The sequence below is a fragment of the Carassius carassius genome, chromosome 45 (assembly GCF_963082965.1).
Source record: "Carassius carassius chromosome 45, fCarCar2.1, whole genome shotgun sequence".
Classification (NCBI taxonomy): domain Eukaryota; kingdom Metazoa; phylum Chordata; class Actinopteri; order Cypriniformes; family Cyprinidae; genus Carassius; species Carassius carassius.
The window spans coordinates 18,045,682-18,066,775 of record NC_081799.1 but is presented as its reverse complement, the minus strand read 5'-3'; the positions used below and the strand labels follow the sequence as shown (position 1 = coordinate 18,066,775).

The following is a 21,094-nucleotide window of genomic DNA, read 5'->3' as shown; positions in this document are numbered from 1 at the left end:
GTTTCTGAGGGACAATGTGGGACACTGCCTTGCGCGGCGGTGCCCCCACCCCATGGGTAGACTCCCTGATAGTGGTTTACCCATTTCTAGCACATACCACCTTACATGGTATATTAATAATGCCCTATTCCCCTAAACATGTGATATTGCTGATGTATGCTCATCACAGAATTGACAGATGCACTTCCACTTATGATTTACTTTAGCTATTTTATTTATTTTTCATTACAATTTATTCACTTTAAATAAATTATAATATAAAATCATAGGATTAAAATGAATTGTAGTTGCTCAACACCACAGGAACAGTTAAAAAAAAGGTCTAAACTCACAACTCCAGAGGTTCACGAAACGAGAAGGGGGAGAAAGGATGGTGAACTTGCATGTTAGTAAAGGCAGGTGCATGAAAACAGGACACACCTTCTCTTTTTTAATTGATGATGGCGGTGCCTCACTTTCTCCATTTTTCGAATTGGAAAGCATGCATCTAAAAGTTCCTTCCCAGTGTGTCTGGTATGCACGTGCGTGCGCTGTCATGACAACAACGAAAAAGTTGACAACAACCTAGTCAGCAGTTCAACTGAGGGGTGGGTGTGGCAACAGAAGCGTGCTGAACTGTCAAGTAATGTTTGTTTGGCTGCCTGGGGCTCGAGGATATAGAGCGACCAACTTTTTTTGAGCAAGCATTGATTATGCGTGACCAGTGATGGAGTACTCGAGTCCTGGACTCGGTTACTATTCTTTGGACTCGTGACTCGACTTGGACTCGCGGACTGATGACTCGTACTTGGACTCGGACTCGAGGATATATAAAATCGGACTTGAGCATTCATCACGTTGTTTTTGACTAAAAATGTTATTTAAAAAAATTATATAAGGTGTTACACTTTTCCTGTTTCGTGCCCAAGACTGGCCGGGATCTATTCTTTTCCCTCACAGACACTGCTACTGCTCGCTCTCTTTGCTTGGCAACACACTCACTGACGTCACTCACTTTACTTTCACTTTAATTTTTTTCCAAAGCGCTTGGGCACTTGCGGGAAAGGATGAAGCTGATTGGTTAGTTCTTGTCACATGACCTGCGGTGCGCAGGCGGCATTCTGAAAAGTTGAGATGTTTTTAACTCGATGCGGTGCGGACGCGCCTGGAAAAAACGAGCGCGTCGCTGCCATTATGAGCACGCATACGCTTCCATTATGAGCGCGCCTACATTGGAAATAACGAACTTGAGCGCACAAAAGACACGATATGTGAACGGCCCTTATCGTTACACGTTGCTTTCTGACCAGTCGCGTGCCGTCACACACACACATTCATTTGAACACATACAAACGCACTCACACACAAACGCTCTCTCTCTCTCTCTCTCTCTCTCTGCATATCGTATTGATTTTTATGTTTTAAGTATCTTTAAAATACAGTGTCTTGTAAAATGCACGTTTCTTTTTTTCGCCGAGTGTATTTCTGTAATACAGTGTTAAAGGATTAATTCACACAAAAAAGAAAATTTCCTAATCATTTACTCCTCCCAATGCCATCCTGGATATCCAACATTTCAGGATGTTTTCTTCATATAATGGACTTCAATGCCTACCAACTCAGTTGGTTGCTATTGTTTCCTTAAAAAAATTTCCAATACGGGACTCGAGACTCGACTCGACTCTGACTCTTCTTTGGTGACTCGGACTTGGACTCGGACTCGGACTCGAACACTGGGACTGGGACAACACACATTTGCTCTCGGTCTCACAAACACACATTGACTGCGGGTGTCGCTGTGGGACAGTGTTTTCTCTACTTCCTGTTGGCCTTCTGTTGCTAATCATAGCTCCGTGTAGCTGTTTTTATTTATTTTTTTAATTTTCTTTCTCTAGAATCTTTATCTTACTATCACTCTCTGTTTTTTAAAGTGATAAAATATAACTTAATTCACACCATATTTCTGATATTATCGATCAATCTTATCAGATTAATTTTGACCATTCACTTTTATTTTATATCCGTGAGTGCAGTACACCTGCAAAGCGTTAGCACTCGTTAGCTTGTTATTAGCGTTTTCATTCGAACCTATCGCTGTTTTCTTTTCTCCTCTCCTCTCTCTTGCTCCATTTTTTCACAAGTTTATCAAACAACCGCAGTAAGAATATTTCATCAAGCACGGTGAGTAATGGCTTCTCCTGCTATTGTTATTTGCACCTCTTGCCACATGTACAGTTTATCTATCTCTGTCGCAGATGAGGGATTCACATGTGATAAATTCAGGGAAATAGTTAGGCTGACAGAGAAGATTTCAGAATTAGAGACACGCATACAAACTTTAATTGAGGACCGTAAGAATGTTAGGGCTCTAGATATGGCTTTGGATGCATCTAGCTCAGGGATTCCTGTACATTGTCCGGTTCGGGCAACAGAGCCCCTGCAGCAGGGCAACTGGGTGACAGTGAGGCAGCGTAGTCGTGGGTCAAAACACCGCTCTTCTGTTCCGATCAAAACATTAAACAGGTTCTCCCCACTCAGTGATGCACCCACTCAGAAACCTGATGAAGTGCTCTAGTTATTGGTGATTCTATTGTACGGAACGTGAATATAGAGACACCAGCCACCATAGTCAAATTTTTACCGGGAGCCAGAGCGCCTGACATCTTGGCAAATTTAAAAGTGCTGGCTAATGCTAAACGTAAATACAGTAAGATTGTTATTCATGCCGGCGCTAATGATGTTCGACTTCGCCAGTCGGAGATCACTAAAAATAACACTGTGAACTAGCAAGCACGATGTCAGACACTGTAATATGCTCTGGTCCCCTCCCTGCTTACCGTGGTGATGAGATGCATAGCAGATTGTCATCACTCAATGGCTGGATGTCTTAGTGGTGCCCACAGAATAACATAGGTCTCATAGACAATTGGACGAGCTTTTGGGGCAGACCTGACCTGTTGAAAAGAGATGGTCTTCATCCCTCCTAGGGTGGCGCCACTCTTCTCTCTAGAAATATGGCAAATAGTCTTAGTGTTTATACTTGACTAACTGGGGCCCAGGTCAGGAAGCAGACAGACTGGCTAAACTGACCGTCTGCTAGCTGCCTCCCGTCACAGAGGTCAGCTAATTCTCAGCACATAGAGACTCTTTCACCTAGATATCACACTATAGAGACTGTGTCTGTTCCCCGAACTAGAAAATACAAAAAACGTCCAAACCAAGTTAAGATTAACAATTTAATTGAGGTTCAACAAATAAAAAAACAGATGCAATATGGATAAACAAATGATAAAGCTTGGCTTATTGAATATCAGATCCCTTTCTACGAAAACACTTTTTGTAAATAATATGATCACTGATCATAATATAGATGTGCTCTGTTTGACAGAAACCTGGCTAAAACCTGATGATTACATTATTTTAAATGAGTCCACCCCCCAAGATTACTGTTATAAACATGAGCCGCATCTAAAAGGCAAACGGGGAGGTGTTGCTTCAATTTATAACAACGTTTTCAGGATTTCTCAGAGGGCAGGCTTCAAGTATAACTCGTTTGAAGTAATGGTGCTTCATATAACATTATCCAGAGAAACAAATGTTAATGATAAATCCCCTGTTATGTTTGTACTGGCTACTGTATACAGGCCACCAGGGCACCATACAGACTTTATTAAAGAGTTTGGTGATTTTACATCCGAGTTAGTTCTGGCTGCAGATACAGTTTTAATAGTTGGTGATTTTAATATCCATGTTGATAATGACAAAGATGCATTGGGATCAGCATTTATAGACATTCTGAACTCTACTGGGGTTAGACAACACATTTCAGGACCTACTCATTGTCGAAATCATACTCTAGATTGAATACTGTCACATGGAATTGATGTTGACAGTGTTGAAATTATGCAGCCAAGTGATGATATCTCAGATCATTATTTAGTTTTGTGCAAACTTCATATAGCCAAAATTGTAAATTCTACTTCTTGTTACAAGTATGGTAGAACCATCACTTCTACCACAAAAGACTGCTTTTTAAGTTATCTTCTTGATGTATCCAAATTCCTTAGCATATCCAAAACCTCAGAACAACTTGATGATGTAACAAAAACTATGGACTCTCTCTTTTCTACCACTTTAAATACAGTTGCTCCTTTACACTTAAGGAAGGTTAAGGAAAACAGTTTGACACCATGGTATAATGAGCTTACTGGCACCCTAAAGAGAGCAGCCCAAAAAATGGAGCGCAGCTGGAGGAAAACAAAACTAGAGGTATTTCGTATTGCTTGGCGGGAAAGTAACCTATCCTACAGAAAAGCATTAAAAACTGCTAGATCCGATTACTTTTCTTCTCTTTTAGAAGAAAACAAACATAACCCCAGGCATTTATTCAATACAGTGGCTAAATTAACGAAAAATAAAGCCTCAACAAGTGTTGACATTTCCCAACACCACAGCAGTAATGACTTTATGAACTACTTTACTTCTAAAATCGATACTATTAGAGATAAAATTGCAACCATTCAGCCATCAGCTACAGTATCGCATCAGACAGTGCACTATAGACCCCCTGAACATTGTTGGCATTAATGGAAGTGCATTAGCATGGTTTAAATCGTACTTATATGACCGCCATCAGTTCGTAGCAGTGAATGAAAATGTATCATATCAATCACAAGTGCAGTATGGAGTACCTCAAGGCTCAGTACTAGGGCTGCTACTCTTCACGCTTTATATGTTACCCTTGGGAGATCTCATCAGGGAACATGGTGTTAGCTTTCACTGTTATGCTGGTGATACTCAGCTCTATATTTCTTCGCGGCCTGGTGAAACACACCAATTTGAAAAACTAATGGAATGCATAGTTGATATAAAAAACTGGATAACGAGTAATTTCTTACTGCTAAATTCTGAAAAAACAGAGGTGTTAATTATAGGACCTAAAAACTCTGCTTGTAATAACCTAGAACTCTGTCTAAGACTTGATGGTTGCTCTGTCAATTCTTCGTCATCAGTTAGGAACCTAGGTGTGCTATTTGATCGCAATCTTTCCTTAGAAAGCCACGTTTCTAGCATTTGTAAAACTGCATTTTTCCATCTCAAAAATATATCTAAATTACGGCCTATGCTCTTAATGTCAAATGCAGAAATGTTAATCCATGCATTTATGACCTCAAGGTTAGATTATTGTAATGCTTTATTGGGTGGTTGTTCTGCACACTTAGTAAACAAACTACAGATAGTCCAAAATGCAGCAGCAAGAGTTCTTACTAGAATCAGGAAGTATGACCATATTAGCCCAGTCCTGTCAACACTGCACTGGCTCCCTATCAAACATCGTATAGATTTAAAAATATTGCTTATTACTTATAAAGCCCTGAATGGTTTAGCACCTCAGTATTTGAATGAGCTCCTTTTGCATTATAATCCTCTACGTTCGCTATGTTCTCAAAACTCAGGCAATTTGATAATACCTAGAATATCAAAATCAACTGCGGGCGGCAGAATCCTTTTCCTATTTGGCGCCTAAACTCTGGAATAACCTACCTAACATTGTTCGGGAGGCAGACACACTCTTGCAGTTTAAATCTAGATTAAAGACCCATCTCTTTAACCTGGCTTACACATAACATACTAATATGCTTTTAATATCCAAATCCGTTAAAGGATTTTTAGGCTGCATTAATTAGGTAAACCGGAACCGGGAACACTTCCCATAACACCATATGCACTTGTTACATCATTAGAAGAATGGCATCTACACTAATATTTGTCTGTTTCTCTCTTATTCCGAGGTCACCGTAGCCACCAGATCCAGTCTGTATCCAGATCAGAGGGTCACTGCAGTCACCCGGATCCAGTACGTATCCAGACCAGATGGTGGATCAGCCCCTAGAAAGGACCTCTACTGCCCTGAAAGGCAGCCGAGACCAGGACAACTAGAGCCCCAGATACAGATCCCCTGTAAAGACCTTGTCTCAGAGGAGCACCAGGACAAGACATGCTGCAGCCTGGAATTGAACTACTGGTTTCGTCTGGTCAGAGGAGAACTGGCCACCCAACTGAGCCTGGTTTCTCCCAAGGTTTTTTTCTCCATTCTGTCACTGATGGAGTTTCGGTTCCTTGCCACTGTCGCCTCTGGCTTGCTTAGTTGGGGTCACTTCATCTACAGCGATATCGTTGACTTGATTGCAAATAAATGCACAGACACTATTTAACTGAACAGAGATGACATCACTGAATTCAATGATGAACTGTCTTTAACTATCATTTTGCATTATTGACACACTGTTTTCCTAATGAATGTTGTTCAGTTGCTTTGACGCAATGTATTTTGTTTAAAGCGCTATATAAATAAAGGTGACTTGACTTGACTTGAACTGTACATTACTGGCTGTTGACTTGAAAATACACCACTACAAAACTAAGCACGTCCACAGTGGTGGTGACAAAGTCACGAATGTGAAATTAATTCATTAACTTAAAGCACACACTGTCTGGGCACAGCATGTCTGTGCACAGAGATATTACTTAAATGGGTGTGGTGAGAGCTTTGACTGCTTCCTGTTTGGTACGTGAGCTTTTTGACTTGAACATACCAAGCAGATGAAACCCATTCCTGTCCACTTAAATCTGCACTCCAGCATAATAGAATTATAGTGATACAGAGAGACCAGGCAACCTGAGCCACTGCAGCAAAAACAGACACAGTATCTCACGGCTATTAGTGCAGTTTGAAGATATATTGTGAAGTATGAACATTCGATTCCTGCCAACCAAAGCAATTACTGATGAAAGCCAAAGCACAGTCATTAATAACTTGTATGCCATGGCTGTTACATATCTCTCCTCCTTTGTCTAATTGTTTTAGACAGCATACTGTACACTTCCTGTTTTTCTAGACTACTCAACATACCAGAGAATCAGCTAAAATGAGGCGTAAGAAAGTCTCAAACCAAACTCTGGCTTGTGGTGACTGATTTAATATGGGCTAGACGTTATTTACTTGCATTTGTGGTTTTGTGTCTCAGATGATCGGCATGTATGTAAATGCTTTGGAAAATTAGATCCTAAGAGATGTTAAACTTTGTCTTACCTGAAAAATGTCTGACATAAAAAAATGGTCTCTTACCAGTGGTTCTGCCATGATGATGCGTATTTTGCGTTCAGACAGGGTGGTGAAGTTGGCGAACAGGCTTTTGAGGACATACTCGCCCGGTTTGCTCTCTGGGTCCACTGTAACCGGCATGGTGGCAACAGGACCTTTCCTCTCACCCGGAGCGCTGTTCACTTGGGGGAGGGGGCGCTTTCCTATGGGGGATGCTGGGAACGCACACAAAAAAAAACAGGATTAGTTTATTATGGATCTTATTAGTAGCTCAATTGTTGCTCTAATCAGTGCACTGACAAGTGCCGACATGTTGTGTGGTGCCAGTGACTTGAGTGAATACAACTTGGGTGATTTTCTGATCCCACACAGAAGAAAAAGTGCCTGGCCAATCAAATGCTTCAACTTGACAGATAATCAAATAAAAAAAACACGAGAGATATTTTGACAGCTATGAAATACTGAAAGTGGTACTATCAATGTTAGGGTTGAGGCCTGAGTCTACAGTATGCCTTGAGAGCACCATCTCACATCGGCCAGGGATGGAGCAGCTGGTGTTTTCATTTTTGGCATGACCATGTAATCGCTCTCAAAGGAGGGAGGGGGGTCAGCATGCAGGCCGGGGCCGGGGGAGCCCACGTCATGTGGCTGCAGGGGCTTCAAGCATGTGCTCCTCTTAGAATAGACCCTTGCTACCTCCCAAGTCACAAGCTGCAATACAAATAGAAAACAAAATCCTAATTTCTAACAGTAATATGAGCAGTTTATAGAGAGGCGCAGTAGCTTAGAATTGAGGCAATAACCTCAAAATGACGATTGCATAAGTGCTTTTATGAACAGTTAGGAATTAAAAACTTTAAAGGACTGTTTATTAACAAGTTTTTGCTAATATAAAACTAAAGCAATCTGTGTCAAAACAGTGACACACTCCTCCATTCAAGCAGCATCAAAAGCAAATAATTCCTCCACACAGTCACAATTTCACTTCTTAGGTCTTCATTGTTAACTAGAACTTTTAAGTTTTCTGAAGAATGTGTGAGTAGTGTGGTGGATGTTTGTCAAAGCATTGCTACTGCCTTCGGTTGCGGTCTCTGTATTATTCTGGTGTTCAGATACAGTTTGGACATTCTCTCAGTAAGCTCCAATGAAGAAATGCACTGCATGTCAGGCTGATATTTTGCGATCTAAAATTCCATTGGCAGACCTCAGAAATTTAAACTTCACACAATGTTAATAGGAGTTCGTGACCTGACCACTGCTTAGGTCAAGGGTAGAACAATGGAATGATTTGTACTTGTGCTAAATGACATGAGACAAACCACCTGGAAGGAAACCTGAATATATCAAACAAGACCAAAACAGACATTGAACATTTGATAATCATTAGTTTGAATTTACAACATATGGTTGGCTTAACATTCATCTGTACATAACATTAACGTCAACGGTGTTATTTATGGACAAACAGCAGATGTCGGTTGACACCTCCGAATATGCTGTCGAGCCCAAACATTTCAAACTGAATGAGGAGGGAAGCTGCTAGAAAGGAATTGTGAAATATTTTCCTTGCTTCATGAGCCTTGAACACACTTTCAGGAATCCACAGAATGCAACCTCCTTATAGCAAGCGCTGAGAACATGAACAACAGCCACGCACCCGCAGACCTTTCACTTATGTGGCACCTACCAAGGCCCTTGATGAAGCTGATGACGCTGGCCCGACTCCACCGCACGGGAGAAAGCTCCATGATGCGGCTGTGTCAGTTCCAGTAATCCAAAACAAAACTAGCCCTCTACCTCCACCAGAGCTCCATACTTCCCTTCTGTCTTCCCGCCCTGTCTTTGTGGACCTGCATCATGCTGGGCAGCCCCATCAAACAGCCACGAACTTGGGATAGCAGGACTTTGCTCTTGGAGTTATGGGAGTAGGAGACTGCAAGTTCATGGAAACACAGCCTTCCTGTGTAGCTCCTAGTAGACTTTTGATAAAAGCAAGCCCTTACTGAGGAGAAGGTCAAGCTGGAATTCAAGCAAAGCTAAGTGAGAGAGTAAAAGATTGAGGGAGAAAGAGAGAGAGGGTAGGAGGGACTATGTGGTGCTATATTTAAACTCAGCACTGACACACACTCCTCTAACACAGTGGTTCTCAATTCCAATCCTCGCGCCCCCTTGCTCTGCACATTTTGTGTTTGTCTTATGGCTTCAGATGTGTGTTATATTCGAATGTAAGTGCCCTGCGAAGTGGACATCAGAGGATATTCCGCTATGATTCCAGTTCGAAGCAAACTTATATGTTCCTTCAAAGTGCATTGAAGTGTGCGAGACGTGAATTTTCAGGGATATATGTACATTTCTTTTTAATGGGGTACACACAATAAATCTTAAAAGCATGGATACATTAGAATTGTACATAGATACATAGAATTTGTACATTTCAATGAAATCTATTAAAGCGTTACATTTCATAAAAGAAATACAATGACTTTTATGAATACGCATTGTGACATCATAATAGCCATAATGATATTGTGATGCATTTATAATATCGTCAATGGATTTCACTGGAATTCACACTCCACACTATGATATCACATCACTGGATTTCAATGCACACTTCAGTGACTAAATATGACATATTTCACTGGATATTATAGGTATGATATAAGCATTAGGGAGGGCTGTTGTCACATCATCACTACATATCCAGTGTATACCACTGGATTCACTGAAGTGTGCAGTGATGATGTCACAATAGCCATTCTGATGTAATACCTATGATATCCACTGAAATATGATATTGGAATGGGTTTTGGGACACCATCACTGCACATTCCAGTGAGACCAGTGGTATCCAATGAAATACAGTGATGATGTTTCAACAGTTATTCTGATATCATATTTCACTTCATCATTGCATTTCACTGGATACCACTGGATTCACTGGAGTGTGCAGTGATGGCGCCATAACAACTATTCTGGCATCATATTTCACTGGATATGAATTGCACTGAAATACATGATGATGCTACAATAACAAAGGTTTGCATTCGCACCGACCGTTTTCTAGGATGTGACGTAAGCCAGTCGACAACGATGGCGATTTGTGTGTGTGACGTTCAACAACATTAACAAAGAAGAACAACATTAACCACAGGAGGATGGAGGACGCTGTGATCGGAGCTGTGTTTTTGCTGCGTCTCGTGGGTTTCACAATAATGGACATGGAATGTTGATGGAAAGGAGGACTAAGAATTTCCAACGACAACTGGCAGTGCTACATTTGCTACAAGTGCCTGCACTTCAGCATCTGTATTTTTATCGCTGTTCATCATATTGCAAAATAAGTTGACACAATGTTTACAGTATGCTACATGCCGTTTTAAATAATGGCAGGTGAGGGCGTTTTCGAATGCGTCTGGTCAATCAGTGTCTAATTACGTCACGGATAGTACAAGTTATGCTGGTTAGACCCTGCTAATAGGGTCTAATTTGGAGTAGGAGCTAATTTGGTTCTCGAAAAAGGCAGTCTGATACTAAAATCGCACCGAGTTCCTTCAAGATCCAGTCCAAGCGATTGCTCGGAAATACAGTATAATACAGTAATCGCACTAGAGCACCACTCTCAATAATGAGCATGCCTAAGTGCGTGTTAAAAAGAGGAAGCAAACTCTACCTTATTTATCAGTATAAACATACAAGATCCTTTCATCTACATTCATCATACATTCATCTACTTTTCTTTATCTTAACATGATTACTTGTTGCTCCATCTTATCTTGATAATCACTTTGTACACAAGCTAATTCACAGCAGGTTAAAGCTTATATTAAAAACTTGGCTCTAACAAAAAGACAGGGAATCTCGAAAGTGTACCAAGTAATAGCAAATTAAATTGATAGAGAAAGAGAGCATGCATGAGAAAAAATTGAGAAAGACAGCATGCAGAAAAAGAGATCAGAGGGCCTTGAAAGAGATTTGAGTGGATTTGCTTGAGTGAGTTAGCAGACTGTTACCAGGCCACCTGTTCTACTTCAGAGGGATCGAGCAGCATGTCTAAAACACATGGGAACAAATTAACAGCCACTGGACAGCAACACAGCTCCTCTATACAAGAGAAACATGTCTTTATCATCCTCAGTTGACAGTTCTACCTCTGCTGACAGTGCAAGGTAGAGATCCCTCTAAGTTAACACACATACACTACAAAGCAGTGACTTAACATGCCAACTGTATGTATTTGAAGGGGTAATTTGTGAGGCATTCTGTTCCAACCATTTTAATCTAAACTAGATTAAAGAAATAATTTAGGTACACAAAGGTCTCTATTTGTCGCTCATGCAAAACAATAAAACTTGTAGAAAACAAACCATATATTCCACTTAGACTTTGTAAAATGATGCTTTTCATACATCATCAGAAACATATGATGTCACTGTCGCCATCATCATCTTCATATACATCATCCATGACATAGAACAACCTTGACATGGCACACACTCACACTGAGAGGTGCTGACGTGCTCAAACGCAGCACGTGATGAAAAACAACAGCACAAATCCTCCTGATCATGTCACGAGTCTCTTTGGTCTGCAGTCATTACATAACGCAACCTCCCCAGCCAAACACTAATGAACCGGACACACGCGCACATTTAACATCACTTTAAAAGTATCATCCTGAGTGCTTCTACGAGTGTGAATATTGGATAACCAAAGCCAATACTCTTAGAAATAACAGAAGGATGTAAACATCCCAGAGCAAACTGAATTATTTAAGTCTCCTGATAATGTTGGGGTTTGTATCTCGTCACTAGCACTAAAGAATATAAAACTGAGGAAACGCATAGATTCAGCAGATCATAATCAACGCGGTACACAAATGCAGCGGCATCTCATGTGGAGGTAGAACACTGCGTTCGTACTCACTGCTGCCCCAGGATTTCAGCAGAGACTTGATGCTGATCTCAAAAAAGCCTGAGTCCTGCTGGCTGGCCATGGCTGGGTAGCAGGCTCAGTCTCTGTAGCGACACAGAGAGTAGAATCCAGGCAGAGAGAGTTGGTGAAGTGATGCAAAGAGCAAAGAGGGGCTGCTTTACAGCATCATACGCTGCAGCACTGTCTTTCGCTACGTGTCCTGCGTCAGCTTTGAGCACCAACTGTTCTCTCTCCTCTACATCACTCTTTCCTGCCCCCTCCCTGCCTCACTCTGCATTAAGAGGATTGGCTCTCAGAGAGAGTCTGAAAGAGAGAGCAAGCTGCTGTTGGTATTGTCCAGTCTCAATGAGAAGGACATCAAGAAAAAGTAAGGGGTAGGGGTTTGTTTGTCTGCCATGACCAGGGCTGTGTTTCCCAAAATCATCATAAGCCTAAGTACATCATAAACCCTTTTCCACAAATGGATCAACGATCAACTTACGCAGCCCAGATTGGTACAGAAAAACTGTACCTTAATGTTCTCGTTTGCCATCCTTACAATGCGCAGAATTTTCAGCACAATTTTCAGCAGAATGATGTCGCAGAGATAAGAAGTTGAGATTATAAATCAAATCATTCTTAATGGCATTTGTATATTAAAGCAATGGTTTACCTAAAAAGGAAAATTTGCTGAAAATATACAGTACTCTCAGGCCATCCAATATGTAGATGAGTTTGTTTCTTCATGAGGACTGGAGAAATTTAGCATTACATCACTTGCTCACAGTTCAATCCTCTGCAGTGAATGGGTGCCGACATAATGAGAGTCCAAAAAGATCAAATATATTTTTTTATTTTTTGGTTTGAAGATAAAAGCATCACATTGATTGTTTCTTATGCACAGCTATTCATTAAACAAATTGTAAATTGATGGACAAAATTTTTGTCAATTACCTTTGGATTATTGTGATGTTTTTATCAGCTGATTAGACTCTTGTTCTGACGGCACTCATTCACTGCAGAGGATCAACTGGCAGGCATGCAAGTAATGTACTGCTAAATTTCTCCTAATCTGTTCTGAACATCGAAACTCATTGTAATGCTCAAGACTTTACAAGAAGGAGGCAGGAACCGGCGGACAATGAAAATGAAACTTTAATAATCAAAATAAACACAAAACAGCGCATCAGCCCCTCGCGGACGACTGATGCGCACAAATCAAAACCAAAACATAAAATAAAGCCCAGGCCTGGTCCTCTCTCGTCCACTGTCGTCGTTTTATATCCTTCCATCTCCTCTGTGGGACTCGAGACCGGTGGTGGGTCGCAGGTGTCGCGGATTTCCCAATCACTCCACCGGCCTCGCTCGTGTTCCCATGTCCCTCGGCCCCGCCCCACTCGTTACACTCATCTACATCTTGGATGGTCTGAGGGTAGGGTGGCCTTTTGCGGCGTTCATACTGGACACGTCCTGACCAGGATTTTAATATTGCCTAGAACATCCAAAGCAGTCTGACCAATAACATGAAGGTATTTTACATAAACGATCAATCGTGGGGCTGCGCGTGAGAAGGTGAGATCTACAGGGAACGATCAAAATGATGCAAATATGCACACATATTTGTTCGTTCGTTTGACTTGAAGCGTCACTGAGCACCGATCAAAAAAGACACCAAAGTAGGTGTGAGAGCGATTCAAAAGCATAAGGAGCCATCTGCTCTGCTCTCTACAGCTCTCATGAATGTCACACAATGATCGACCTGCACAGTGCAAACAGCCTAAACATGTATAGGCCTATTTTAGGCAATATTAAAAACCATGGCCGGGACGTGTCCTATATGAATGGTGCATGTGGCCACTCTGTCTGAGGCTGAGTACATTTTCAGCAAATTTTCATATATCGGTGATCTATTCCTTTAAAATTAGGTACTTTAATATTATATGCACAATTACATTTTATAATGCAGCAGGTGGAGGGCAGGTGATCTTGTAGCCTGGTAATACCAAACTCTGCTACTTCACTTTGCTTCGTAGACAAAGTCTGGAAGGGCATAATTGACAAGCGTTTTCTTTCTCGTGGGGGGGGGGGGCTTGTCTGAAGTTTAAAATCATTGGTTACCCGTAAGCCAATCACATAAGGTTATGATGTGTGTTATGCGCCGGCTCAGCCGCCTCCCACTTCCACTGTAAACACAGGTATGCTGCAAAAACATCGAGTGAAATACAGGAGGGAACATGGCAGTTCACAATCACAATTATCGCCTTGCCAGACTTTGGCCTCCCCAGTTTCTCGCTGACGATCGGTAACAGTTGATAAATTTAACTTTTCCCAAAACCTGTCGGGAGTAGGGCCACAACTTCACCTCCATTCAAAATGTGAAACAAACACTCTTCTTGTTCGGGCTTCAGTTGGCAAATGCCGGTAATATTCTCCACAACAGAGCGAATAGCATCCTGTGTCTCCATGTCCGCTGTTGTTTTCGATTTCCTTAACCTAAACTACAATCCTAAATTCGCCACTTAGCCTCTACATCACTGTTCTCAGCCCGCCCTCTGTTCATTGATTGGCCAGCTGTTTTGGAGCCGGAGGAAATCTGGGAGATAGTTCGCTATCTCAGACTGAGTACGGAAGAGAACTGAAATTGAGCGGAAGTACGAAGTCTGACGTAGTCAGGCTAGTGATCTTGTGTGTTCACTGTGCATGTGAAGATGACATGTCAATGTGTGGGAATGGGATTTCATTGTCACACCATCTGCTGACTGACATGCAGCACTGCAGACAAACACTAGAAATCACTAGATAAACACACATACTGTAAAACAGAAAGTGTGTAGGTTTCTAAAGTAAAAATCTGATTCAGTAGTTCACTGCTGACTTGACTCATGCTGAAAGCACAACACTTAACATTATGACATCATTGTCTTCTCTGTCTGTTGGGCTTTTTTTTTACATTGCCAAGACAGTGATGTCACCATGGGTAATGCCCCTATAGAAACAAAGGGCAACTGAAAGCTTTGCTTCAGTCTAACTGATTTGCACCTTTTGCCTTTTGCATTAAAAAAATAATAGGAAAAAAAATAAAATAAAAAACGATATAAAGGAGACAAAGATGGAGGAGACTTAATGTGTAAGACTGGTCTAATTATTTTGTCCCCATTCTGTGTAGTAACAACAAATGTATGACCAGTATGCAATATGCCTCGATTCTTTTTCTTTTTTTTGGAGGGGGGGGGGGGCATCCCATTTCAAATATAAATTTATTTAAGCATTGTTTGTTCTTTTCAAAAAATAAACGTTTAGTTTTTTATGTGTCTCTTATGCTCACCAAGGCTGTATTTATTTGATCAAAAAAATTGTAATATTGTTAAATATTATTACAACTTAAAATAACTGTCTTCTATTTTATTATTTGAACATTTAATTTATTCCTGTGATGGCATAGCATCTTATATTCAAAACATACTTTTAGAATGGAACAAACTAAGCATTTTTTTCCATTAATGGTCGATATACATCAGCAATGGAATGTAATGCTAATCTCTCAGATGTTCACAGCAGACAGAATCTAAGAAAGAAAGAATCTTGTGAAAGAATGAAAGTAAATAGTTCCATGTGAAAGCAGTTGGATTTAATTTTTGTTAACAGCGGTTGGCAAGTTACCAAACATGTTCTCCTCAGTGCTCTATATCTTTCCAGAATTTCTTGTTCTTTTTCTCTTTTGTTCACTTTTGCCTCGCCTATAAAGACAACCACAGAAAGAAGCAAAACGTGTATTTGTTAACATGGGCAACCATAATATAAATGCTTCCCTCTGCAAACATACAGTGTTTATGCCAAATGAACAGTTCTGGAAAGGGTGTATAACTGTATAACAACTTGATTGACAGAGCATGTAATTAGTGCAATGTATCATAGCTCTCAGCCAAGTGACTGAAGAAAGATCATTCATATTCAGTCACATCTGAAATAATATTAAACTGAGAGGAACTGATCTATATTCTGCAAGATACGTTACCAAATAATGTAATAAAACACATGAGGGAGATTAAATATGCATAATGTGTAAATCGCTTTAACTTGCTTATTATTTAAATATTTTATTACCTTGCTCTCAGCATGTGATGGATACAGCTTGATTCATATGCAGAGAGAGAGCCATAAAAATGTCCAGTTTCTGGCAAAGCTCCGGTTAACACTGCCAGCATTTAGATGCAATAAAGTGGTGATATAAATCAGTAAAAAATGAATTATGTGTTAGCGCTGAAAAAGTTTGGAAAAGTGCTGTTTGCGGTAGCTTGAATTGACTGTTTAACTGCTACTGTGGAGTTCTCCCAGCTGTCCCGGGCACATCTCCACAGCAGCTGGGGTCACACCCACCACTTCCACCGCTCACAAACGCTCTCACGGTTTTGTCTGATGAGCTGCTTTTAAAAAATCACTTAAAAGTGAAGCTTACTGTCCAACTGACAGCCATTCCAACCAGTCCGGTTTCTTTCTTCTGATATTCTAAGGAATGTTTTAAACGGTTTTTGCCCATACAATAAAAGTCAATGGCATTCACAACAACACTTTTCTTGTTTTCTGCTTTAATGGTTTAATGTACCTGAACTAATAAAAAAAAAGATCTAAACAACTGAATTCTTTGTAATAAATAAACTGTATTAAAATGTTAACAAAAGTTCCTTGTGTAAAACATTTAATATTTTTCAGAAATCTGTTGTCTGTTTTACATTTTATGGATTCTTCTGTTTTATGATTTAATATAAATTTATTACCAAAAACAGTTGTAATCAAATGAATGCATATAACGTAATGTAAAAATGTAGAATCATTTAATTAATCTTTTAAAATGGTTTCTTTTTGTGCTGCAGAACATAGGTTTGCGGTTTCAATTAAAACTTTTTTATTATTGTTATTACTTTGAGAAGTACCTTATACTCTACAACATTAATTGTCAAGGAAAGTTAAATGGAACTTTATGTTTAAATAGCCTTTTGTTTTATTTTTCATTTATTATAATTATTATTATTATTTTTTTTGCAGTTAAATATTTACAGACACTGGTCTATATCCCAACTTGATCAAGTACAGCCTTACTTTTGATTAATTCATCCACATTTTGCCAAATTCTACGACATTATACTGTAAATGTAATTTTTATGACTGGATTCCGTGATTCTGTTTGTGTTTTTCAGTCCTAACTGAACCTATGACTTTCATTATACGAACAAAATATTCTGTTGAATGGATATTTTAACATGGTAAACATAGTAAAAAGTATCTGGCAATCAGATGTGATGTTTAATTAGCAAGCCAAACAAAGAGTTGCTATAAAAGCTACGCAGGACAATAATGTTTGGCCATGCCTACAGGTAAAAGCTAAAAAACTATAGCTGCTTAAAACGGTTAAAATACATGTTGAGTCAGGTGTTTGTTTTGCTGCATAACTTTTGCTGCTAGCAAACTGCTAATGATATTATTCTCTGCTTCGAGAGCTTCACAGCAGTCATGCTTGGATAACCTTAACAAGAAACCCCCAGAATTCCCAGCAGTAAGAGCATCAGGAGGCCTTTGCCAGCTGTTAGACTCTGGCACAGGGATCACTGACTCATAACTATCCAGCAACTAGGATCCTGTTACCATGATACTAGTTCCGTGTCAGTGCTGGTGAGCAATCCACCTTCCAAAACCCATGATCTAATTGGGCTCTTTCCAGTAACAGTCAATGATGGGTCAAGATGCTAAAATTAAATAAGGAAAACTGAGATACACTGTTACACACGAACAACAACGTGAGTGGGAGTAAATTAAATCTACATAATAATTCAGGCTACTGTAGAAATCTCTTAAGAGAAAAAAGTCCCTCTTTATGTTCTGCTGGTTTCTCCTCTGATAAAAGTTCTTTTCAGTCAAGTAAGACTTCTGTGAGGGTTCCTGGCCTTAAAGGCATCTGACACACCTGTTCAGTACAGCTCTGAAAAAGCAATCGGTCAAAGGAGTCCACTCAGCAGAATCCCTTAAAATACTCCCTTTTATAGCTTTTAAGAGGACATGACAGAAGAACACAGCACTAGATAAAACACAAGACATCATACCACAAATCAAACCTTTGAAACAACTAAAATGTTTATTATAGCCTGACTTGTAAACCACTATCCACTTTCCCTCCAAAGTTTTCATGGCCAGATTCTCTTGGTTCTCTCTCACTCTGTTTCTTTGTTTAAAACGTATCCCTCAACCCTCAACTGTCGACATAATAAACTGTATTTCTTCATTGTTCTAAGGCCTTGCTGAGACAGGCAGAATGTTTGATTCAAATCTGTCTATTTTTTGTAGTCAGAACAGGAAAAACGCATCAAACCATCTAATGAAATCTATTTGATTAAACAGGTTTTTGTTAATGCATGTTTGCCTGGATTTCAAGATTTTTTATTTTATTTTTCTTAAGTCATGGTTGTTAGTTACATTGCATTTTGAGGCAAGAAGACTTCATTAACCCACTGCATACCATTGACAGCTTTGAGGTCATTAAGATTTTTTTTTTTATTAATTATCTTATTCAGAAAGGGTGTAAGATGATCAAAAGTAAAAACATTTATAATGGTACAAAAGAATTCTATTTCAGATAAATGTTATTAAATGTCAAAGAATCCTAACAAAAGTATGGTTTCCACCAAAATTTTTGCAGCACAACTGATTATTTTGTTGATTAGGATGGGACAATATTTGGCTGAGATACAACTATTTGAAAAATCTGGAATCTGAGGGTGCAATTTAAAAAAACGTAATATTGAGAAAATCCCCTTTAAAGTTGTCCGAAGTACTTAGCGATGCATATTATTAATACAAAATTAAGTTTTAATAAATTTACAGAAGGAAATTTACAAAATATCTTCAAGGAACATGATCTTTGCTTAAATATCCTAATGATTTTTGCCATAAAAGAGAAATCTATAATTTTTACCCATACAATGTAATGCTGGCTATTGCTACAAATATACCCATGCAACTTATGACTGGTTTTGTGGTCCAGGGTCACATATTAGAATGAATTTTTAAGGATCATGTGGCACTGAAGACAAGAGTAAAATTCAGCAATCAATAACATTTTAAAAAACAATAAAATAGAAAAGTTATTTTAAATTATAAATATTTCACATTACAGATTTTACTGTATTTTTGATCAAATAAATGCAGCCTTAGTGATACTTAAAAACATTTAATTAAAAAAATAAATGACCAACTCTAAACTTTTACCTTAGTTTTGTTTACAATGTTTTTGATAATGCTCTCACGGAAAACAATAATTGGCAAAACGTTCATTGCTAGCATCTCAAAAATAGTGAATCTACAAAGGTATTACTATGACAATCAATGAGGACATATAGCAAAATCAACTGTTTTTTCTTTTCCTTTTCTCCTATATGTTGGCTCTGCATACGGATCATCCCAGCTGTGGTTCCGGCTGAACTGAGATGCTGATTAACTGAGGGTCTAATTAAAACCCAATATGATCTCTTTCCTGATCCTGATTCTATTTATCTCTATCATCCACATGCACTCTTCCCCCATTCCACCATCACTCACATAGACACAGGTCCTAACTGAAGTCCCTTAAGATCACTAACTGTGTGGCAATAGTCCTTGTCAACCCAAGAGAGACATTCTTTGTCTCCACGATGAACATTTTTTAGGGTGTGGGTGACATTTTATGGCTTCTCAAAACCTGGCTCTAATAATGTGAAAAGAAAATTAAAAGGTACGATACAACCACAACCAGCCACAAGTTTCAATGAAATTCCCCGCCCGTGTGATGATCTCTAGCTCACGGCTACCAGAACGTCTTAGACATAGTCATTACATGACATCATAGTGTTGTGTCACAAATTTTCACACTGAGACAAACTGCAGGCTATCATTTAACTGACTAAGAAAAAATACAAGAAACACAAGTTTGATGTCCTGTGTGTGAGGTAAAGATGGGAGTCTACCACTTGGCAGGACATTAAAGACAGATCTAATTAAATTACACATTACGAGTGATGTCTCGTGTGTCGTACAGTAACACATCAAGATTGACTACCAAAGCAAAACCTGAGCAGTACCTTCTTTGAAGATGGTGGGTCTTTTTCTCGGCTGGATCTTCCTGAACTTCCCTTTAAAGTCCGCTGGAGCGAACATATGCATGGAGAGACCAGCCATCTGGACCAAAACAATCCCATCCTGGTTCTGGGTTTCACAAGGGTCCAGTTTATCGTCCACCACAACTCCGGCACTCCAGACATCCTCCACGGACATATCCGACACGGATGACAAAGAGAGGAACCACTTTCACTTGCTACTGATCATCATGGATACGGATCTCCAGAGAAGCTCCTCTATGTTCTGTCTGTCTCTTCTTTTGTGGGGTTTTTCTTGTCCCTCTTTTCTCTGTACCAGGTACATGAGCTTTAAAGTGTGAAGTAAATCAGAGGGATGAGTGCTTATGCTCTCTGTCTGCTCTCACAGGTCCAGGCTGTTTAGCCAGTTACATTAACACGCCTGAATGGGGCAGGTGTTGGATTACTCAAGACAGAAACGCCTCTTATGTGACAGAGAGGGTGGAGATTTTGGAAGGAAAGGAGGAGAGGCATGTTTGGCTGTGTTTATTTAATGTGAATCAGGTTTTAGTGTTTTAGACACCTTGCCATTTGTGAGGACAGAAAGCAACCTATAAAAATAACCCACCTCTCGTTTGCATTAATTAGTTTTATGTTTTGCATCCAAGGTGTTTTCGATACGGTCGTCAAGGCACTGTGTCCTCCGAGATTTGATTCCCATGTGCTCACAAAACAAGCATTATGTATATCAGCAGACGAATACAATCTTTTGTTTGGACCACCTTTTAATATCATTAAGCTATCAAACACTGTTCACTGAAAAGCATTGCTGGCTTTACAGAATAACATTTTGAAGGTCAGCATGGAACAACTACCTTATTCTCAGTCTCTCCCTCTGAGTGACCCTGGCTTGAAAGTCCAGAAAAAAGAGGAAAAAATAAACTTTTTGACTGTCCACTCCATCGAGAGAACACAAAACAGCCCTTTTCTTTAATAA

The 21,094-nt window shown here is 39.7% G+C and overlaps 1 protein-coding gene across 5 annotated transcripts in view; it reads right to left on the bottom strand.

Moving 5' to 3' along the window:
- The window catches only part of LOC132127459 (protein furry homolog), a 61,289-nt gene extending 40,852 nt beyond the window's left edge, over positions 1-20,437 (bottom strand). For 2 of the 5 annotated variants that reach the window (XM_059539350.1, XM_059539351.1), the window contains exons 1-2: positions 12,011-12,236; positions 7,109-7,299 (exon numbers count right to left, since the gene is read on the bottom strand). In XM_059539350.1, coding sequence (XP_059395333.1) covers positions 7,109-7,299; positions 12,011-12,080 — 261 coding nt within the window. In that variant the 5' untranslated portion in view covers positions 12,081-12,236. Of the gene's footprint in view, positions 1-7,108; positions 7,300-12,010; positions 12,237-20,103 lie in introns of those variants that run through there. The other 3 variants (XM_059539348.1, XM_059539347.1, XM_059539349.1) reach the window with 3 other exon arrangements.
- Positions 20,438-21,094: the final 657 nt, after the last annotated feature.